We start from the raw sequence: 23,724 nt of genomic DNA, 5'->3' as shown, positions 1-23,724 counted from the left end.
AAGCTCAGGCATTTTTCTGGGTCACTGATTGGATATGAAATCCGTCCTAAGAACCTGTTACTGGCTGTCGCCCTGAAATGCACCACACTTCTGAATGCTGTTCTTTTTAAAAAATAAGTGGCTAAGAAAAAAAAAATCAAAAGCCAATGCGTGATAAATGAGAAAGATTTTTCAAACATTTCATCCCACCTGAAAGGCTTAGCTTTCTAAAAAAAATAGGTAAATAGAATCACTATAGGTGGATAATACTCCATCACATTTACTTAAATTAAAGAGAGAAGCAGGAGTGATGTGATGAGAGGACAGAATAAAGGAAATTCCAAAAATGTAACTTCAAGTGCAAAGGGAGAGTTGATAGGTACAATGATTTTTAACATAATTTCAAATACTTCATAAGCCTACAAATTAACAGCCAATCACACAATCTGGGAAAAGAGCCAGTAATAAAAATCAATGGTCTCAAATGTCATATACAAATTCAGAAGGTACAAGTAAAGAACAAGGCAAGTTATTTGATTTCAATAAGTGTCACTAAGGTTTGGTAAGATACAGCCTGCGACTGGAATGTGATGCTGAAAGGGCATACCTTATTTGGAAGGAAAAATGTAGTAAAAAAAAATGTTGAACAGAATAGCATTATACATTTAAAAGATTTGCCCACATGAGGAAATCAAAGAACCAGAGAGGCAATCTGGGAGCATTTGAATGAATGAATGAATTGAATGAATATCAATATTATTACATCAATTACATCATGTAATTTTATCACGATGTAATATTATTACATCAATATTATTACATCACTATCAAATAATGTTATCATCAGATATCAAATATCAAATAATATTATCAGACTAGAGCCCTCTTGGACAGAAAGAGGAAATAGATGAGGAGTTGGGAAAACATCACAATCATAGAGACATGATGTAGAAATAATAAACGTAGGATTGGTGATTTTGTCATCGTGACAGAATCCAATATCCAAATACCAATGTGCAAATCACCTTTGTCTTAGTGGTTAAATTCTAGGGAGTTGCCAGTGGTACACAATGGTTAAGTGATTTGCCCAAGATCACATATTTACTGTCACAAGTGGGATTTGACTTTAGGTTTTCCTGACTTTATTCCCAGGACTGTATCCCCTATAGCATACTGCAGTTGAGGCTGGGTTAACTTAAGACTGTCATGAATCTTGTCAGGACGGCTGCATGATTTTCTCCACTGTTCAGCAGCACATGTAAGAGCAAAAGCAGCAGATGATGAGAATGATCTAAGGCTGAAGCTCAGGCACAAGCAGCAATACAGTAAGAGAGCAAAGGACTCAGGGACAGTATAGAGTTGAACTGATTCACTAAGGAGTGAAGATAGAAAAAGAAGGAGATGGTGGCTTATGCAGGGGGGATGGCCTGGGAGAGAACTGAGGGATGGAGGGACTGGAAGAGCAGGGTGTGGTGATAGAAGGCAGAGGGAAGAGACAGAATGACTACACATGGTGAGAAGGGAATTTCAGAATTGATGGCATGATCAAAGGTATGACCATCTTTGTTTGTGGCTAAGGTGAGGTGGAGGGGTAAGTCATGGGAAATGAGTAAGCTGATGAACTGGGGTTGAGGGTGTTTGAGGGAGTATCAATGTGTATGTTGAAGTCCTCTAGTACGACAGCACGAGTTGGGGAGGAGAGAAAGAGTGTGAACCAGGAACTGAATTCATTGAGAAAGGAAGGGGGAGTGTCCTGGATATCTGTAGTTGTGGATCACAAAAACTTCAAAGGAGGAAAGGTTACCAAATGATAATGGTAGGGAAGGAACCTGGAAGGAGCAATGGAAAGTAAAGAGTATTCCACTTTCCTCACCTCAACCAGTGTCTAAAGGGAAAAGAGTGAAAATGTAGGTACCTGCTGGAAAACGTTGGCCAGGGAGGCCAAGTCCTCAGGAGAGAGCCACAAAATGGGAGGCAGTGAGAAAGGAAAAGATTGAAGATGAAAGATAGTTTGTTGCCTAGGGAGCAGGCATTCCAGAGGACACAGTGAAAGGGACTTTAGAGGGGGGAGGAGGACAGGAATGAGTGGAGCAGTGGAGGATGTATGCGGAATGAGGTTTGGGTGATGACCTATGGAGTTTCAGAATCACAGAGATGGGGAGGGTATGGCCAGGGGGAGAAATTTGTTAATCACTAAGTGAAAATTTTATAGAGATTTTCAAAGCCAACTGTATTATGATCTCTGGGATGAGTCCTTTCGGAGTCTTGGTCAGTTCAGGCAAAGGAGTGAGAACTTGAAACAGAAAGAATGGTAATACTCTCCTTCCCCCAAAGCAAGAGACCAAGGTGGAGATTTGATGAAATGGCACTCTCTCCTTTCGTCTGAAATGGCAGGAGACTGGTATGATGGAATTGCACTTCTCTTCCCCACAGAGGCTGGAGATCAGGCAGGAGATTCATGGGGTGTGATGGTAATATGCCCTCCTTTCCCACCTCCCACTCTCACCTGAGGATGGAAACCAGGCAGGAGACTCCTGGAGATCAGGCAGAAGATGCATAGGGCCTGAGGGTGATGTGCCTTCTTCTCTTCCTTACAGTGGCTGGAGGTCAGGCAGGTGATGCACTGGGCACATTGGTAATGAGCCCTCCTCCCATTTTCATTGGAGGGTGGTAACCAAGCAGGAGATTCATGGAGATCTGTCTGAATACATCATACATACATACATACATACATACATACATGCATGCATGCATGCATTCACATACACACACATATAAAAAGCAGAGGTAGTAACAAGGGGAACATCTTTCTGAATCTGATTCTCACAAGCAGAGGAGCTGGTTGTTGGGGTGGAAATGATAGGCACGTTGGGGAAAAGTGACTACTTCATTTTAGCATTTGTAATAGAGAAGAAGAAAGCCACCATAGTCTAATATGAATCCTAGATTTGGGGCCAAAGCACATTTCAAAGGGTTTAAAGAAAGGACAGAATTCCATGGCCTAAGAGGGAAATCAGCTGAGGAGAAATCAATTGTCAAGAAAGAAATTCTTGGCACAAAGAGAAAAAATTTAAATCAGGAGAAAAACCATATTTTAGGGAGCTCACTGATAAAATAGAGAATGTCTAAAGGAGGGCAATCAGGCCAGCAAAGGGCCTTGAGATCTCACCAAATGAAGACTGACTAAACAAAACAGGGCTGTTTCATATAGATAATTAGGGGGAATGTGATAATTTTCTTTGAAAGTAAAAAGAGCCACTCTTCAGGAAATGGATTAAACTGCTTGTGTTTAACTCCAAAGGGCAAAACAGAAAGCAATGAGATGGGGAGAAGCTGCGGAAAAGGAGACTTGGTGAAATACTTCCTAAATCAGAGCTACACAAAAGAATGAGATACCTTGAGAAATATCAGAATCACTGATGTAGAGTGTGAAGGGCCTCAAAGGTCATCTGGTTCAATCTCCTCATTTTGCTGAAGAAACTGAGACCCAGAGAGGTGAGGTCACTTGCCCAACGTCACATAGCTAACGAGAAGAACTTAGGCTTAAATCCCAACTCTCTACATCTCCATATACGCTTTCTTTCTCTCAAGGGGCACAACTGAAAAAGAATCCTCTCTCTGGATTTGACTAGATGGCCTGTGAGGACCCTTCCTACTCCAATTTAGTGATTCTGTGAAAGGAAAATCACAACTGAGATCCTTTAAAATAAGTGTAACTCGACAAGACCTACCAAGAGATTTAGAATGACCAAAGAACATTTAGAAATTTTGTTTTGATTTCTGTTTAAAGCATGTTGATGTTCCTATAAGGTGGCTTTTATTTCATAAATTGTTACTCTAAACATCCTTCTTTTAATCAACTGACAAGCATTTATTAAGTGGCTACTATGCACTACACATTATGTTAAGTATTGAGGATATATAGCAAAAAAGAAACAGACCCCGCTTTCATGGATTTTACGCTCTACTGGCATTAAAAAACAAAACAAAAAAATTCACATATACACATAATACTATATGTGTGAATATAATATATATATATATATATTATATACACACACACACACACACACACACACATACACCTACACATACATACACACAAAGCAACTAGGAGTGGCCCCAACAGTTTAGGGCATGGATAAAGAAAGGCTTCATGTAGGACAGGCATCAGTGAATGATGGCAAGCCAAATTTTGTCCTTGGGCCATAATCTGCCAACCCTTGACACAGAAGGTAGCCCATAAGCTGAACCTTGACAGAACATCAGAATTCTGCGAGGTGGAGGTGAGAAGAAAGTGCATTCCAGGAAGAGGAAACAAAGATGGAATACTGTGTACAGGAATGTCCAATGTGACTAGAACACAGAGTGCATGTATAATGATCCTAGAAAGGCCATCTGAAGCCAAAGTATGAAGGTCTTAAAATGGCAGAGACATTTGCATTTTCTCCTGTAGGGAGCAGCAGGGAGCCACCACTGGAGGTCTCTGAGCACAGAATATGGCTTTGACAGTTATGTGGAAGAAGGACTGGAAAGGACAAGGGACTTGGGAGAGACCACTTAGGAGGTTATTTTAGTAGTCCAGGTGAGAGGCGAAGGGGACCTAAAACGGTGGCGGGAATGAGAAGGGGCTTGGAAACTGATTACATATGAATGCTGGAGAGTAAAGAATCAAGGATGATGCTGAGGTTGAAACCCTGAGTGAGAAGAAGGATGATGGTACCCTCAACAGAACAGGAAAATTAGGAAGAGGGTTGGGTTTGAAATGCCTACATGATATCCATTTAGAAGTATCCAACAGATAGTTGGTGATGTGGGACTGGAACTCAAAAGAAAGTGTAGGGCTGGATAGAGAGACCAGAGAATCCTCTGTATAGAAATGATTACTGACCCCATAGGAGCTGTTGAAATCACTGAGATGGTTCAGAGGGAAAGAAAAGGAGACCCAGGAGGTACACCCACTGATGATGATCTAGTAAAACAAAATGAGGAGTGGCCAGACAGGCACAAGGACAACTAAGAGGGAGAGGTGTCACAAGAACCCAGAGGGGAGAAAATGTCCAGGAAGACAGAGTTGGAAGAGTGTCACTGCTGTAGAGAGGTCAAGAATTACCAAGAATATCATATGATCATGTTAAAAGTTTTATCCTTCAAATACTTTTAATTTAAAGCATGACAAGATGCAATAATTTTACCCTTACTTAAAACAAAAAGAAATATCCTTGTGGAAATACCATCAAACCACAAACAAAATATCACAATCTTTTCAAGAATCTTTATTCAATATTGTCTACATATAATATTATATAAGCTAATCAATGAATAGATCATCACACAATTGTAAAAAAAAGACCTGCCATGTCAAATTGAGCTGACTGTCCAATCCAGAGTGTCTACTTTCATTTTCTTACTTGTCTACTCATGACAAGCTCTGAGAAAGGTCAGTCATGGCAGTTAAAATCTGAGATCATCATTTCCCAAAGACTTAAAGCAGTCATTCAGAAATTCATCAGTTATTTCTTCTAATTTGGCCGGCTTCCACTTAGGATTCTGGTCTTTGTCGACCAAAACTGCCAAGAAAAGAGGAAGATATAGGTAAATCTTTACACATCCATGCCAGACTTTATCTTTTTACAGTACCTCTTTTCCTAAAAAGTACATGATGATTGTGTTTACTTATAATTCGTTTTCTAGGTTGAACTCTGAAAGGCCTTGTCATTCTCAATTTCTGAGTGCCAGTGATAGATGATTTGCAGCATGTTTTTAATCCTCTTCAGTCAAAGGTTTAAACCCATCTAAAGCCATAAGGAAATTGTGCACCTCCCAATAACTACTTGAGTCAATGGTACTGACATCAAAATTTAGCCTTCTTGAAGGGTAAAAAGGAACATATCAGAATTAATGAAGTCTTTGTTTTGGACAGTAGTTACTATACTTTAAATTAGTTTAATAAAGGCAAGAATCATTAGTTACAATTTGTTTTAGAAACAATATAGAACGTTATCAGTGTCACTGAAGAGACAGAAGGAAACATAACCTGTTATGTTGAATATGACAAGTATTAAAATACTTTATTATCTACTAAATACAGAGACTTATATATGTTCTAAGCATCTTTGGTTATCTTCCTACCATGCTGTCTATGCTTTGGCCATTATACCCTTATTCCCCTAATTGGCACCTTAGCCTTATGTCCCTGAGATGCCAGGCTCTGACAGGTGATCTTTCACCTTATCTCACATAGAACCAGGTTTCCACATCACTTACTGGTCACCATTTCCAAACCAGGCCATTTTGCATGATTTGCACCCTGCCCTTCCACTAACTTTCTAGCTTCCCTTTATGTGTTGATTATAAGGTCCTTGAGGACAGAGGCTGTCTTTCTTGTTTGTATCTGTACCCCAGCAATAGGACCCCCAGATAATGGGTTCATTTTGCTGAATTCTCTGAAATCTGCTCTCCTAAAGTCTAGGGTGCACACCTAATTATGCTTGGTATTTCCCTCTTTAGACATCATAAGCGTTAACATTCCATGGTAACTTTTGTTCCCAAAGTTCTAGCTACTCCTACTTTACCAACGAGGTCCTCTCCTCATTCACCAGAATAGGGTAGCAGCAGTTATGCACATCAGTTCCTCTAATTTAAAAGAAACCTGACTGTAAGGCAGGTCATCACTGTAGTATCTTAAGACATTCCAGAAAACCCAATATTTTTTGATGCCCTCTATGCAATCAGCTATTCATTTCTATATCCTCCTTGGTCCCCCAAAGTTCTCTACTCCACCTGGAAGAAATGACAAAGACACATGCCCCCACTGGCTCCATTTTCTCCCTAGGATTTCATAGTCACCAGAAGCACTAAGTGACAAGAGCAGTTTTATGTACCCTTTACCACTCCCATCTTTCTCCCAAGGCCAGCAATAGCTTTCTTCACACCCCTTGGTACTTGCAGATCTTTCTTAATTCTATGCAGCAGTGGCTGCTCTCCCTTCCCAAGTCGGTCCAAATGTACCCACTGTGTGAAGAGCCTCATATTTGTCACACACTGTCAGTGGTATGCAACTACTTCTCTTTCCTCTTTGCTGTCATGTTTTTATACTCTCCAACCTCTTGCCCTCTATTTCAATTTTCCTGTACCCCCTTGGAATTTTTTTCTTCTTGGCTTACTTCTTCTATCCTAAGAACTCACAGATTTATAGAATATTTTAGATGAAAGACCTTGCTCTGTCATGAGATAACTGTGCCCCTTGGCAAGTAATTTAATTTTCTCGGTTTTCTCACCTATAAAATGAGGAGTTGGACTATATGTTCTCTAAGACTCTAATGTCTAGGAATCTAGGCGGGGAACAATTTTAGAGAAAGAGACATTTAAGGGTGCACACAGCAGCTTTGGAGGCTGGAGGACAGCAACAGGGTACTGGGTACTTGGGGAACAATCCTAAGAAGAGAGAATAAGTAGATATAGTGAGATATATGTATATGTATGTGTATATGTACATAAATACACATTGAAGCATCAGGAAATCAACTATCTCTTGACTTATCAACCTTTTCACTGGTTGATCCTCACGACTACAATGTTCTTTCCCCTTCTCATCTCCACCTCCTTCCTGGCTTCCCTGGTTTCCTTCAACAGTCAGCTCAAATCAACTTTCTGTAAGATGCCCTTCCTTTTTTGGTCATTCTCCTCTTCCTATCCCTGCCGTCCCCCAGCGTTGCTGGTTAATGCCTTCCCTCTATGATTACCTCCAATTTACCCTGTATATATTTTGTATGTACATAGTTTGCTTGTTGTCTATCCCATGAGAACATAAGGCTATCCCTGAGGACAGAGGTTATTCGTTTTTGCCTTTCTTTGTATCATTAGCATTTAGGTGGTATCTCAATAAATGCTAACAGATTTACTTTGCAATTTTGCTTAAAGCATTAATAGCCACCTGACAACTTCTGCCACTGAGAATCATCTCACCTCTTATTTTAATGACTGTTGAACCCAAAAGCCTCAGTTTGTTGGTGACCAGATCTACTCTAAACCATGTATAAAATGACCAAAGAAAGTACTAGTTCTGAAATGCTAATAAAAGAAAATAGTTAAATCTCTTAAAATGAAAAAAAAATTAATTTATTGTAGGAGAAAAGAAGCTACTAGGCCAGAATTCGTTTACAGGGAATTGCTATGTAATTTTTTATGTATATGATGAAATTTATTATTTTTTAAAAATAGTTAATTGTGTTAGAATATGCAAGGGACTGATAAAAATCTGGTATCTATGATAAATAATGAACTGACACAAATATATGACTAAGATCAACAGATTAAGTACTCAAAAGTTATGAGGAAAAGAAAAACTAAAACTATAAATAACCTTATGAAAAATGTTCCAAATAATTAATAAGTGAAAAATGTAAATTAAAATGATATTTTAATTCTATTATTAGAATTCTAATTCTAAAATTAATCCTAATTCCCAGGCTGAAGAGAACTCTATAAGAAATCACACAACTGTTCTGACTGGGTACATTATACATTTATCTTATTCAACTTTCAACTGGGTTGTCATTGCATCAAGGAAGATCTTTTATTCCTTATAAATTGATTCTCTATCTCACTGTCCCCACAGAAGCTATTTAAAATCTTTTTCTCCCCTCCCAAACAAACTCTATCCATCTTCTCTCACCTAAGGATTTTGACTCTGAGACAACTTAGGCCCCTTATCCTATTCTCTTCTTCTCAAAACCACTAGATCTCTTCCCCTACTCTCTACCTTTCTTCCAGTGTCTGGCAAAGAGGTGGCCTTTTCTTCTTGCCAAGGCCAACTGCTCTTGCCATGATCCCATCTCCTCCTGCCTTCTTTTGTAGATTACAACTTCAAATATCCCATCTCTCTCCAATCTTCAACCTCTCCCTATCAGCTCCTTCCCTACTGCCTTCAACTGTGCCCAAGTCTTCCTCCACTTTTACAAAACCTTCACTTGACCCTACAATCCCCTCAAGCTGTTATTTCTCTCCTTCCTTTTTCTGCTATACTCCTTAAAAAAAAAAAAACAACCTTTTTCCTCCCTGCCTCTACTTTCTCTCCTTTCACCCTCTTCTATATCCTCTGCAATGAGGGTTCCAACCTTATCATTCGTCTTAAACATCTCTCTCCAAAGTTAGCAAGTGATAATTACAATTGCCCAATCTGATGGTCCTTTCTCAGTCCTAATCATTCTTGATGTATATGCTGCATCTGACACTTGCCCAAACTTTCCTCCTGGATATTCTCTCCTTTCTGTGTTTTCATGACACTATACTCTTACTCTCACCTGGTTTTCTTTCTACTCAACCACTCTCTCCACCTCTTTTCTCGGCTCATCACTCTTATCACAGAACTCCCTAATTTCTGGTGTTCTCTTTCCTAGGCCCTCGTCTCTCTCTCTCACCTATCACTTCATCAGCTCCTATGGTTTTAATTATCATCTTTATGTGGATGACTCATATCTACCTACACCCAGTCTCTCCCCTGAGCTTCAATCCCACATCACCAGTCACTTATTGGACATTCCAAATTAGATATCCTGGAAATATCTCAAACTCAACATGTCCAAAACTGAACTCAGTCTCTTTATCCCAGATCTTTTCCTCTTCCAAACTTTCCTATATCTATCCAATTTACCACCATCCTTCCAGTCGCCCAGGTTCATAACCTTAGCAAATTCCCTATTCTCCCTCATCCCACATAGCCAATCAGTTTCTATTTCTACCCTGACAACTTATATCATATCATCAAGACCTCTTCTCTCTACTCACACCACTACCACCTTCATTCAGGACCTTGGCACCTCTCATTCAGATAATCATAATACACTCCCAATTGATCTCCCCACCTCAAGTCTCTCCTCTACTTCAGACCACCTCCCACATTACTGCCAAAAAAAAAAAAAGTTTCTTTAAGTGCAGATCTGACTACTGATCTATCTATCTCTGTACTATCTGACTTCAGATCCACTACTCAATAAACTTTCTACTGTCTCTAGGATAAAATATAGGCTTTTTTGTTTAGCTTTTGAAACCCTTCACAACCTGACCCCAACCTATCTTTCTAACACCACTGAACATTACATCCTTCTCTGTTTTTCACATGTGAAGCTCTGTCTCCTATGTCCATGCCTTTGCACTGGCTGTCCCCTACATCCAGAATGCATTTTCTCCTGACTGCCACCTCACAGGATCCCTCTCTTCATTCACGGCCCAGTTTAAGAACCATCTTTTACATGAAGTCTTTCCTGAGGCCTCTCAAATGCTAGCCAAAAAAAAAAATTGAGGCCATTCATCATGAGCTCTTTCTCCTCCCCTCTTCTCTATCTCCTGTCACTTAGAAGCTTTCTGCCATTATCTCCTCCTTCATCCCTCTCTCACATGATGAGGTAGCCTCACTCCTTCCCAAGGTTTACCTTCTACTAGCTCTAATGATCCCATTCCATCCTATTTCCTCCAACAGATTGGCCCCTCTCTCTCTCTCTCTTACTTTCAATCTCTCCTTGTCAGTAGCTCATTCCATACTGTCTACAAACATGCTCATGTTTCTCCTATCCTGAAAAAAAAAAATCTTCATTTGATCCTTCCAATCCTCTAACTATAGTTTTATAGCCCTTCTACCTTTTGTGGCTAAACTCCATGAGAAAGCCCATCTGCAATACGTGCCGCTACTTTCTTTCTTCTTATTCTTTTTTGTTGTTGTTGTTTTGTTTTGTTTTGTTTTTTTTAGGCAATTGGGGTTAAGTGACTTGCCCAGGGTCACACAGCTAGTAAGGGTCAAGTGTTCGGTCTGAGGCCGGATTTGAACTCAGGTACTCCTGACTTCAGGGCCAGTGCTCTATCCACTGCGCCACCTAGCTGCCCCCTTCTTATTCTTTTCTTAACCCCTTACAATGTGGCTCTCAACTTTTATCATTCCACCAAAACTGTTCTCTCCAAAGTTACCAGTGATCTTAGCTGCCAAACCCAATGGTTTTTTCTCAACCCTCACTCTTCTTGACTTCCCTGCAACCTTTGACACTGCTGGTCATTCTTTCCTCCTTGATACTCTCCTCTCTAGGTTTTCAGGACACCACTCTCTTTGGTTCTCCTCCTACCTATCTGATCCATTCTTAGTCTCTTTTGTTGGATCCTTCTCCAGATCCCACCCTTTAACTGCAGGGGTTCCTCAGGGTTTGGTCCTGGGCCCTCTTCTCCCTCTATGCTACTTCACTTGATGATCTCATCAGCTTCCACGGATTTAATTACCATCTCTATGCTGACAATTCTCAAACCGACCTATCTTGTCCTAATCTCTCTGCTGACCTCCAGCTCATCTCAAATTTGATGTCCAATTGTTGCTGTTGTTAAGTCATTTCAGTCACGTCCAACTCTTCATGACCCGATCTGGGATTCCTGTGGAAAAGATACTGGAGTGTTTTACCATTTCCTTCTCCAGCTCATTTTATAGATGAGAAAACTGAGGCAAACAAGATGACGTCAGACTTGCCTAGGGTCACACAGCTGATAAGTGTGTGAGGCTGAATTTGAACTTGGGTTTTCTTGATTCCAGGCCTGGAGCTCTATCCATTGCACCACCTACCTGCCTCAGATGTTCAACAGGCATCTTAAAACTCACCATGTCCAAAACAGAACTCATTATCTTTCCCTCAAAACCCTTCCCCCTCCTACCTTCCCAACTGCTGGAGAGGGTAACAACATCTTCTCTGCCTCTCTGGCTTACAACCTCAACTCCTCACTCTCACCCCCCCATATCCAATTTGTTGCCGAGACCTGCCAGTTTCATTTTTGCAACATCTCTTGAATATGTCCCCTTCTCTCCTCTGAGACTGCCATGACTATGGTGCAGGCCCTCATCACCTCACACCTGGACTACTGCAATAGCCTGCCCATGGCCCTGACTCTCCATGTATTCCATCCATCCTCCATTCAGCCACCAAAAAGATTTTCCTAAAATGCAAATTAGACCATGTCACCCCCTACTCAATAAACTCTTCCTATCACCTACAGAATCAAATACAAGATGCTCTGTTCATAACCTAGACCCCCTCTTCCTTTCTTGTTAGATGATACCCCCCCACCACTTACACTGTGATCCAGCGACACTGGCCTCCTTGCTGTTCCATGAACAAGATGAGCCACTCCCTCTCTCGGCTCCAGGCATTTTCTCTGGCTATCTCCCCTTCCTCAAATGCTCCTATCCTCATCTCCACCTACTGGCTGCCATGGCTTCCTTTAAATCCCAACTTAAATCCCATCTAATACAGGAAACCTTTCTCAACCTTTCTTAATCCTACTGCCTTCCCTCTGTTATTCCTATCCTGTATCTAGCTTGTGTGTATTTATTTGTTTGGGATTGTCTTTTGCCTCCTTTTGTATTCCCAGTGGCTCAGTACAGTGCCTGGCACATAGTAGGTATTTAATAAATTTTTATTGATTGCTTAATTTATGTCCATCTTCTCAAACTGCCTTCAATTCAACTTCTCCATATTTTTTCTCTATATTTATTCTGAATATACCAATCCATATTTCTAAGATATAAGCTCAATAGTAGAAATTATTTCTTTTTCTTTTTTTTGTTGTATTTTTTTATCTGTGCTAGGCGGCAGTGGATAGAGCGCCACACCTAAAGTCAGGAAGACTCATCTTCCTGAGTTCAAATCCGGTCTCAGATACTTACTAGCTGTGTGACCCTGGGCAAAGTCACTTAACCCCATTTGCCTCAGTTCCTCATCTGTCAAATGAGCTGAAGAAGGAAATGGCAAACCAACTCAGTATCTCTGCCAAGAAAAAACCCAAACAGGGTCATGAAGAGTCAGACATGAGTGAAACAACTGAACAGCAACACAAATCTGCAGCTCCTGGCACACAGCAGACACTCCCCACAAACTCAGACCCAATGACACAGTTCTCCTTGCTATTCCTCATAGGAGAGACTCCATCTCCAGCCTCCAGGCATTTTCACTGTCTGTCCCCTAGGCCTAGAATGCTATTCCTCCTTATCTTTTTCTACTGGCTTCCCTAGCTTCCTTCAAGTCCTATCCCATCTTCTACAAGAAGCCTTTCCTGACTCTCCTTTAATACTAGTGCCTTTCTTCTGTTAATTTTCTCCAATTTATCCTGTATATATTTTGTCTACACACAATTGTTTTCATGTTATCTCCCCCATCAGACTATGAATTCCTTTAGAGCAGGAATTGTGTTTTCGACTTTCTTTGTAACTCCAGCATTTAGCACAGTGCTTGGTACATCACAGGTGCTTAACAAATGCTTACTAACAAACTGGCTTGTTGACTGGTTGATTGATTAAAATAGAGAAATAATGGGGGGGCATGGGAATATAGGCACACTAATGTATTATTGGTAGAACTGTGAATTGGTCCAACACTCCTGAAAAACAGTTTGGAATTATCTGATAAAAGTTATTAAACTGTCCATACCCAGCAACAGAGCAATCTCACTAATGAGAATCTATTCTGAGGAAGAAATGACAGAAAGGTAGAAGTGTATGTGCATTTGTATGGGTGTGTCTAAGTCTGTCACTCCACAATCCCCTAAACAGACAAAGTACTTTCTATGACAGAATAAAATTGGAAACAAAGTTGGAGGAGGCCATCAAATGACAAATAGCTGAACAAACTATATGCTATGAATGTAAGGCAATAAAATATTACTGTACTCTAAGAAATGACAAACATGAGGAATTCAAAGAAACATGGCAAGATTTGTGCAAACTAATGCAAAGTGAAGAAAGCAGAACCTGGAAAACAATATACACAATGACAATGATGTACATGGAAAGAGGAAAAGCAAATTGGATGCTGGGTGATTTAGGGGCACAGTGGAGGGAGAGCTGGCCATGGAGTCAGGAAGACCTGAATTCAAATCTGGCCTCAGACATTTACTAGAGTGTGACCCGGGAAAGTCACTTAACTTCTGTCTGCTTCATTTTCCTCAATTGTCTGCTGGGGATAGTAATAATAATACTTACCTCCCAGGGTTGCTGTGATAATATTTGTAAAGCACTTAGCACAATGTCTCACAAACAGTAGGCACTTAACAGCTGTCTGTTCCCTTCCCTTTCTTTCCCTCCCTAATTACAAAAACCAAGTTTGGCCCCCAAAACGATGAGAAAATGTATCTCCCTCCATTCTCTGCAGAGCAGGTGCGGAATGCAACACAGGTCAATCTCTTGATGGGTCATTTAATTTTGCTGAACTCCTTTTTTTTCCCTCTCCCTTTTTACATTCTTTGTTACAAGAGAAAGCTATCTTGGGAACAGGGCAGAGGAGATATCTGGAAATGAAAGTGATATGAAGAAAGCAGAAACAGAAGAATAATGTACATGATGACAATGATGTGAATGAAAACAGCACTAAGAGGCAGGCGACCTCAGATTAAATGCAATGACCAACAGAGATTCCAGAAGACAGAGAGAATATACCTCCTTCCTCTAAGTAATGGGGTGGGGAGAATTTATTATCAGAGTAGATTGTTGTTTATGCTGTCACAGTCACAAACTGTTTTGCTCAATCATTTTTTCTTTGTTACAAGGGAAGGTTCTATTACAGGGGAGGAACTTTTTTTTTTAATGGCTTATTGTGGATATGAATATGAATAGGAAAGAACGAACTTCCTAAGTAACTAAGGCTTTTACAAGATTTCAAAAAATAATATATAGCAAGAGATTTCCAGTGACAAAATATAACAAAAATGTTGATTTAACGGGAATCCCCAACAAAAAAAATGTAAAATATTTTACCTAAGCCCATTTTGAATTTGGAATGCAAAGGAATAAGCTCAAGTTTAAGGTGAGTGCTTGTCACCTTTAAAATAAACAATGGCAATAATTTCCACACTGAAAAGAAAGAAGTTTACAGAATAAGGGCTTCTTTTAGATTAGCCCCTTTCTGGATGCTGAAAGCTGCCGAGCCTGCATCAGGCTATACTGAAACCTGAGCTTTCACCAGTTCATAAAAAACATGCAGGGAGAGGAATATTTAACTATAATACACTGAGCTTCCTACTCTGCACTTTCAGAAAAGCAACTGCCATCCTAAAAGTCATCAGGAAATCTGGCTGCCTTGTGCATGATCAAATGGGATGAATTCCTTCCCTAAAAAGTGGGCCCTGCAACTCACTCTCAATTCCCTCTCCGTCTCTACCATTTCTCCTATTTCACTGCCATCATCACTCAGCATAGCTACACACTATCCCCTCCAGGGACTGTAGACTAAGGCAGCCCCTTTGTTATCTCTGAAAGGAGAAGTAGGAGAATCAGAGGTGGATATGTGCCCAGCATTAACGCTGTGAGGAATTTTAACAATACTGAAAAAGGCAAATGTCTCAGTTCAGAACTGTTCCCTTAGGAGTGTCGTGCTGCAGTTGGACAGTTTGAGATTCTTCTTTATGAAAAGAAAAACACATATAAGAGCTGTATATGTATGTATATATACTACATACATGTATGTATATATGTCGTGTGTGTGTGTGTGTATGTGTGTGTCCCTCCCCCCAAACCTAAGGAAGCACACAAAGGCAGCTACCTCCTAGGGAATGAAGGGAAGGAAAGATAGAAAGAAGGAATAAAGGTAAACCAGGACAATCCTGAATATCTCCTTTTCTACTTCAACATTTCTCCCCCTGTAAGAGTGCTGGACAATCCCATTATTTTCCTAAGATTATTCTGAATTTCAAAACATTATAATAAAGTAACTAATACAAATTAATTTATTTTCATGTTTTCCAAAGTATAAAACCAAAAGAGCAGAATCCACCAGATTCTGGCTATCCCCTTTCTTTAGCTTAAATAGCTACATCTCTATTCCCTGTGATTAATTCCCCACCTATTGACTTAGCTTTTGGACAGCATCCCATAAGATGCCTATCGGGTCATATTCCATTATGAAACATGTGCTGGCTCACCAGTTCTGCTGACATGACCTGCTTTTATTTTTTCCTGCAACCAGGGATAAGAAGGCTATTCTGAACAGCAGTGCCAGAATAATGCCTTTATTTTATAAAATTGTATTAAGGAAGGAGCTCCTGTGGAAAACAAATGGGTCAGAATGCTCCACATAGTACAACTGAGGTAGTAAATGGACTGTCTTATAATCATGACAAACTTCTATAAAAGAAGTAAAGGAATAAACACAGCCATAACCAGCCATTTCAGCACTTGGGGCAACTGGCACCAAACTGATCGAGTAGAATGATAGGTGACCTCACACTGACTTGGTAACTCAGAAGGTGAAAATGATACAAGAAGCGACTGAGATAGAGTAATTACTATAGTGACTTGGGGAGTGGAATCACAGAGTTATAAGAGACCTCAGAAAGTCTAATCCAGCTATAAGACGTGGGGTCCTATGGTCTTTCTACTCCAACAAAGAGACAAAGAATTTTAGTGAGGCTTTTTCCCTTATGAGAGGGAAATAATAAGATGATTACACTCACTTGGGGGAAGTGTTGCTGCTCCACTTGTGGAGGAAGTGCAGGAGAGAGGAAAAAGAGGGAGGAGAAACACTAGCAAAACAACATGGTAGACTGCAGATTTATGGGAGAGGAAGAAGAGAGAAGGTGAAACGGCTCCAATCTGCTGCCTTATGCTACTGAAACTCACCACTGCTCAGCCAGCATTGGAGGTTGAGGCCTCAACACATTCAATTCTACTCTGCTGAAGAAGGACATGTGCTAAATTTTTGTACCCTCTAAATTTCCCACCCTGGGACAAAGCCCCAATAGCCCAGGACTCCTCCTAGCTCTGCCTTAAAGGTCTCACTGTAATACCCAATCATGGCCTGGAGGTGTAGCCCTGGGTTTTCAAAGATTATGCCCTGGAAGCATGAGTGCCAGTGGGTCAAATACAAAGGTGTGCTTGTCATCTGAGGCCTGTCCTAGCTCACTGAAGGCAATCTGCTTGTGGTCTCCATTTAGCAGAATTTTTGGCCAGAACAATTTATGAGGGACCCTTTACTAATATGTGGAAAGGCTGGGGTTGAGTCAAAAGAGACAACCCCACACTAATAAAATCATGGCTCTTTCAAAGTATCAAAGTAGAGGAATAAAGAAAGATGGTTTTACTTGGTTTCAAAATATGCAGTAGATGTTCAAAAGCTTAAGACTACTTTTCTGTTTTAACCAATTTGCTATATAAGTAGATATATTTTCTCCCTTTTTCTTTTAAAAGAAATGAGCATTTTTTGCTTATGTTCTGAAGTGAATTATAAATGAAGCCAGACTTTTGAGAGGCGGAGGTTCACAAGGGCAGCTGCTATAGTACATCTGTTCATCTGGCCCTACAATTTAACTTAGTGCTGTTGTTTTTCTGCTCTACACCAGAAATCTAAGAGAACACTGAAGCAGCAGTGAATCACTGTTTACCATTTACGTGCCAAAGTCTGGTGTTCTAGGAACTTAGATTCTTTAAATTCCTTTCAGGTCAACACAAATATTTCCAGGCCTGGACTGGAATCTAAGGAGTTACAAAGTTATTGATTAATGAGTTTGTTTATGAAATAATTGGACTTCTAAAACATAAGTTATTGCATGTCCCTGTTTTCTAAAATGGTTATCATTTTCTAAAATATTGGCAAATGACATAATTTGTTAGGATAAATAAAGGTGGCTGAGTTAGTATATGTAAAGGCACTATCAAAGCAATTTATTTCATTTATTCAGGTTTAAAAGGTATCTAAAGTTTCTGTAGTATCTAAATTTCCTCTTTTGGAAGGAAGATAGAAATAAAAATAATATAGAGTACATGTATTGTCCTGCACTTTAATAATGTATTTTAATATGTATTATTTAATATGCAATAATGTATTTTAATAATCTAGGGCAGATTCAACATAATGTCAATGTCTATAAAGGTGGCCTCAAAATATATCCAATCTCACCACACAGACCCCACTCCCCACTCCCATCTCTTTCCTTTTCTGGAAAGAATGAATAGTACTCTTCTCTTCCTTCCTGCTTCCCCCTTCATCCTTCATCTGCTCATGTTCTAGCTCCTGCTTTCTTCCTCCTACTCATCCCTTCACTATTCCATGTTTTCTCTATTTCTATTCCTTTTCCTCTTTTCATTTCTATTTTCTCTGTTCTGCCCCCTCTGACTTTTAATACAATAATTTTCCTGTTTTTATGATTCTTTCCTCTTTTATTCATTCTGTTCATGTAAGCATTTATTAACCACCAACTATGTACTAGGCCCTGGAGATATAAAGACAAAAATGAAATACTTCTTTCTTCAAGGTGCTTATCTTCTCTCAGGGGCAAATATGTATACAGAAAATCAAACAAAATATATATAATGTAATTTCTAGTGGAGAGAGCAGTAGCAACCTGGCGGCATCAAGACATGTTTCCTATGGGAGATGGTAATTAAGCTGAGCTTTGAAGGAAGCAGAGGATTCTAAGAAGTAAAGGTGGGGAGGGAGTGCAATCACCTTATACAAACACATAAAGATGAGAATATAAGGCCATGTTTGAGTAACAACACGTAAGTCAGTTTGGCTGGAACACAGTGTATATGAAATAAGACTAAAACAGCAGGCCATAGTCAGATTGTGTAGGCTGTTAAAGGCTAAACAAAGTAGTCTGTATTTTATCCTAGAGCAGGTGTTCTTACCCGGTGTCCTTGGAGACCCAAAAACTTGGATAAGCAAAAAAAAAAAAAATTAGATTTTTGCTTTCATTGTTGTCGTTTATTGTTCAGTCGTATCAGTCGTGTCTGACTTTTCACGGCCCTACTTGGGGTTTTCTTGGCAAAGATACTAGAATGATTGGCCATTTCCTTCTCCAGCTCATTTTATAGGTGAAGAACTAAGGCAAATAGGGTTAAGTGACTTACCCAGGGTCCTATTGCTAGTAAGTGTCTGAAGACAGAGGTGAACTCAGAAAGATGAATCTTCCTGACTCCAGGCCTAGCACTCTATCCACTGTGCCCCCTAGCTGCCCACTGCTATCATTATCTTCTAACTAAAATTTAGCATTTCCTTCCATTTTGATTTTTCAAAAAAACATTACTCTGACACGGGGTCCATAAGCTTTGCCAGACTGCCAAAGTGGTCCATGACACTAAAAATGTTAAGAACTCCAGGACTAGAGGAAAGAAGGAACTGAAACTTTCTGAGCAGGGGATTGATTGGTAAATTAACTCTTCCCCACTTCCTAGGCCAGCGTCCCTAATCTTTCTTTTGTAGTAAAATATTACTTTTTATTTCTTTAAAGCCTTGAAATCAGTAGGAAGAAGGAAGACAGTACAGTCATGGATAGTCAAGGATAGGGGTGGGGAGGAAACAATGGAGTAGGGGGTTTGTGCCTCAAAGCTTCAGGACTGAGGCAGGTTGGTGACCTTTGGTGACATCCTCTATTGGAATGTCCATGAACAGTGAGGACATAAAAGGAGTGATCAGCAACTGGCTGATAGCTCTGTTCTGGACTGTATATGAAAGAAAAAATAAGGATTCCACCTTTAGGCCTGTGCCCACACACCTATATAAGTCACCTTCTATAGCTCCTAGGATGATGGACAACAGTGAACTGTTTAAATCTAATGAGCTCATACTGCACCTAACAGAGAGCAGGGCACTGGGCCCTACGAGCAGTTGAGCTTTCTTAACATCAACCACAGTAGTTACTAGGTGAGCTATATTTTTTAAACACTATCAATATTGGAAGATGAGTCCTCTCTTAAGTGATCTGACGGGTAGTACTGATAAAGTACTTTGCTAGCCTGAGAAAAGATAAATTTGTCACTGACAAACTATTGCATCTCTGACCAAAGCATGCATTACCAGCCTAACCCTAATCTTAGTCATATATCCATCAAGAAGGAAAAATAATTGTTTGTTTCCTTACCTGCTCGAATGCCTTCATAAAAGTCATAGCCTCTCTGAAAGTTAAAGAAACAGAGATGAACTTAGGTAATATCACAGACATTTTGAAACACACAAAATTTTCAAGACACAATTAATATAATTTTGTTTCTGATTAAATGAAAGACAACAGTATCCCCTTTAGCCATGAACTGAGCTAAATTGTTGAAAGAGAAGAGGAAAACAAACTAGTTAGTTTTTATTGTCAATTAAATTCTTAATCCCCCCAGGGGTTATTTTGTTTGTTTGTTTTGGGGGGTGGGGTGAGGTTGTACATTAAACAGTATATTTCTTTTGATGATAATCACAAATCTACAAAAATGACTGATTCAATCCTCTTACAGCAAAATGTTCATTCAACAGGCACTATGTGTAACACAGAAACAGAGATAGATCCTGCTGATCAGGATCTTAGACTGGCAGGAGGCATATGACAACGAGATACTTAAATATGCAAATGTGGGCCTTCTTTAAAAAAAAAAATACACAGGCCAACAAGAACATGGCATGTAGGATTAAGCTGTCTATTTTTAAAATATACTCAGAATAGTATTTTTAATAATAAAAACAATGCTATTAATCCTTTGTTACCAGATAACATAGGCTTACTATTGCATGAGAACATATTTGATACAAAATCATGAATGGTATCACTATGAGCAGCCTCTCCCTATAATCAAAGCCAGCCACTCTTATGAGTGAGCACATAGCAGGTGTTTAATAAACATCTATTGACTGTTGACCATGTTGTACTTTCAAATTCCCAGGCACTAAGAAATTCTTACCAAGCATGCTTGACTCAACCTATATTCCATAATTAACACTTCTGGTAAGCTCTTTGAAGACCCCTCCATTATCTGTCTTAATGTGATCTTCAAGGAGGTTGGAGACATTTTTTTAATTATCTGTTGAGACAAAGGGTTAAGTACATATTTATAGTGTCTTCACCACCTCTATTAAATCAACACAATCTTTATCTGCACATATTCTTTATTTGCAGCAAGATGGTTTAATGAATGGTGCTAGACTTGGAGTTAGAAAGACCAGAGTTTGAATTCTACTTAAGATACTTTTTAGTTGCATGACCCTAGGTAAGTCACTTAATTGCTCTCCACCTCAGTTTCCTTATCTGTACAATGGAGATAATAATAATAGCAACTACCTCACACAGTTGCTTTGAAAATAAAATGAAATTAACACATGAAAAGTATTTTACAAACCTTAAAGTACTGTATAAGTGCCAGCTATAATAAAAATTACAGACATGATGACAGAATTGTAATACTTCCATTTCCTTTCATGTTTGCAGGACAGGCTGTTGATGGTGTTACTACATGTGTGTAGCCATGACTAACTGTGTGGCCTCACAACCTCAGTTTTCTCATTTGGATAATGGAGATAATAACTGTTCCTACTTCATGTGGCCCAGTGAGGCTCAAGTGAGGTAATACATGTTTACAAAGAACTTTGTAAAATTTAAAGTGCTACGTAAGTGTCTGCTATTACTACTATTGTTATTATATAAAGACTAGCTGAGAGTTCTAACAAACTTAATATATGTTAAGATTAACCTTTGATTTGCAGCTGATTTTTAGCTTCCCACTAAGTCCAGAAATGGAAAATTCTAATTAGAGATTGCAGGTCTCAGTTGCATTCTCAAGTTCAACTACATAAAGAATAACTGTACCCATAAAAAGACCAAATGGGTAGTGGACAATATGTTACTTACAAGCTACGAGAGCTCAGGTCCCAGTTTTCTTTAACACAGTCTCGATGACATTCACTGAACTTTTTTTTCATTCAACCATTGTACAAAGTCCATTTGTGAAACTTTAGTTGCTGATCAAAATTACCATGCTGGTGGTAAATTCTCTTAGTGATCTTACAATAATATAACATTTGTTCATCATATTAGAGTGATTTTCCCTTTGCTTGCTTGGGTTTTTTTGTCCTTTCTTTATCTATATATTATTCTTACTGTAGAATTTTCTAATATGATTTCCTCTACAGACAGAGAAGTGATGAACTCAGAGCACATACTGAGACATTTTTTTTAGACAATGCCAAAGTGAGAATTTATTTTGCTTGATTACATATTTGTTACAATGGTACTGTTTTTCTTTATTTTTCAATTTGGGAAGGGAGGGCGGTTGGAGAGAAAAAAGTAGATTTTCACTATTTGAAGAAAATTTTACTAAAAAAATTATGGTACTTGACTAATTACTTTATGGCTCTTTGGTTATTTAACTTTTTAAAAACTTTTTTTCTTTATATTTCAGGTCATTTTAATCTATCCACAAAGAAGGAGGCATAACTGAGGAGCTGAGTTCTTCCCTAACCTCTCATCCCACCATCTTTCTATAAGTTTTTTTTTCTTTTTTTTTTTTTGGCAATTGGGGTTAAGTGACTTGCCCAGGATCACACAGCTAGTAAGTGTCAAATGTTTGGTCTGAGGCCACATTTGAACTCAGGTCCTCCTGACTTCAGGGCCAGTGCTCTATCTATTGTGCCACCTAGCTGCCCCTCTATAAGTCTTTACCAAAGACTTACAGATCTATTCTAATATCTTTACCAAAGCCTTTTACAGCAATGTTGTATCCTTGTGAGTCAGGTGAAAGTAAAGAAAGAACTATTCAGGAGGCTGGAGGCTCACCATACTTGTTTTAGGGGAACCTACGAAAATATCTTATTAATTATTCAGAAAATTGTTAAAATTACTTAAACTAGAACTGCTCAGGATTAGTACTTCATATCTGGTCAGTTTTTGAAAACCTTTTGAAAACCATTAAATCTTGATTAAATTAACAAACTGATTTGAAAAAAAAAAAACCTAAAAATTAGTAATGGCTTGAACCTTGACCCAATTTATAAATGTTTAATGAAGTAATAATCTGCCTATCTTGCTCCATGATGATGTTCTTCCTGTTTTCTTTTTGTTTAGAATATACCTCCATTTTTGCATGCATACATACAGATAATTTAATTTTTGATGGATTCTGAAAGGTCCTGCAGGAAAAATTGTGAAGCTGGGATTCCAATTGTTACCACAAAGAATCACAGGCTTAAATTTAGCCGAGGTATCATAAGTAACAGACCGTCAGTTCACAAAGTTTTTTTCATCAGATTCAACAAATTATAATTAAGAAGTGTGGTTTTGTATGAATTCAGGATAGTCACAAAGTATTAAATAAAAATAATCAGTCCTACGCATTGCATACATATATACACATGTATTTGAATACCTATAATTACATAAAGATCTGTAACAATTATATATGTATACACACATATAAACACATAATTCTGTAATACAAATGTTCAGACTGATAACTAGTGTAAGTAAAAGACTCACAGGGAAAAAACTAAAACCCATCTATTGAAAAATACTGCTTTATGGAAATAAAAAATTTTGCTTTTAGCCTTTCAGGGAGAGGGTACAGAGATTATACAAAAAGTCTATTTTTCTCACTAGATATAACAAAAATAGTCTTAATTTAAGCAAATACTATTCTTTCTCCCACCTTATTCAAGGAACTTCAGAACAGACGGCATGTCATTATTTAACTTGTAATAATAGTTCAACATCCACTACAGAGCTCTCACTTCAATTCAATAAGCACTTATTAAGTACCTACTATGTGCCAGACATTGGGAATATTGAGAGAAAAAAACAAAACAAACAACAAAAAAAACCCCAGTCCTTGCCCTCAAAGATGTTCCTTACAAAAAGTAAGCACTTAATAAATTTCTGTTGGATTGCTACCTCATGTTAAATGTGCTTTTCTAATGATATAAAAAAGTATTATTATTTAAACAAAATGCAAAGAGTATATTCTAAGGCTGCAATGGC

General features: G+C 38.8%; 1 protein-coding gene across 1 annotated transcript in view; it reads right to left on the bottom strand.

Moving 5' to 3' along the window:
• Positions 1-5,239: 5,239 nt before the first annotated feature.
• HIBCH (3-hydroxyisobutyryl-CoA hydrolase) overlaps positions 5,240-23,724 on the bottom strand; it is a 100,800-nt gene continuing 82,315 nt past the window's right edge. Inside the window, exons 12-14 of the mRNA XM_027865677.1 lie at positions 20,660-20,779; positions 19,858-19,891; positions 5,240-5,549 (exon numbers count right to left, since the gene is read on the bottom strand). Of these exons, the coding sequence (XP_027721478.1) occupies positions 5,434-5,549; positions 19,858-19,891; positions 20,660-20,779 (270 nt within the window). The 3' untranslated portion in view covers positions 5,240-5,433. The remainder of the gene's footprint in view (positions 5,550-19,857; positions 19,892-20,659; positions 20,780-23,724) is intronic.

Source organism: Vombatus ursinus, unplaced genomic scaffold (genome assembly GCF_900497805.2).
Source record: "Vombatus ursinus unplaced genomic scaffold, bare-nosed wombat genome assembly UNPS02014779.1, whole genome shotgun sequence".
Classification (NCBI taxonomy): domain Eukaryota; kingdom Metazoa; phylum Chordata; class Mammalia; order Diprotodontia; family Vombatidae; genus Vombatus; species Vombatus ursinus.
The sequence above is the reverse complement of the archived record's forward strand: the minus strand, read 5'-3'. Positions and strand labels throughout refer to the sequence as shown.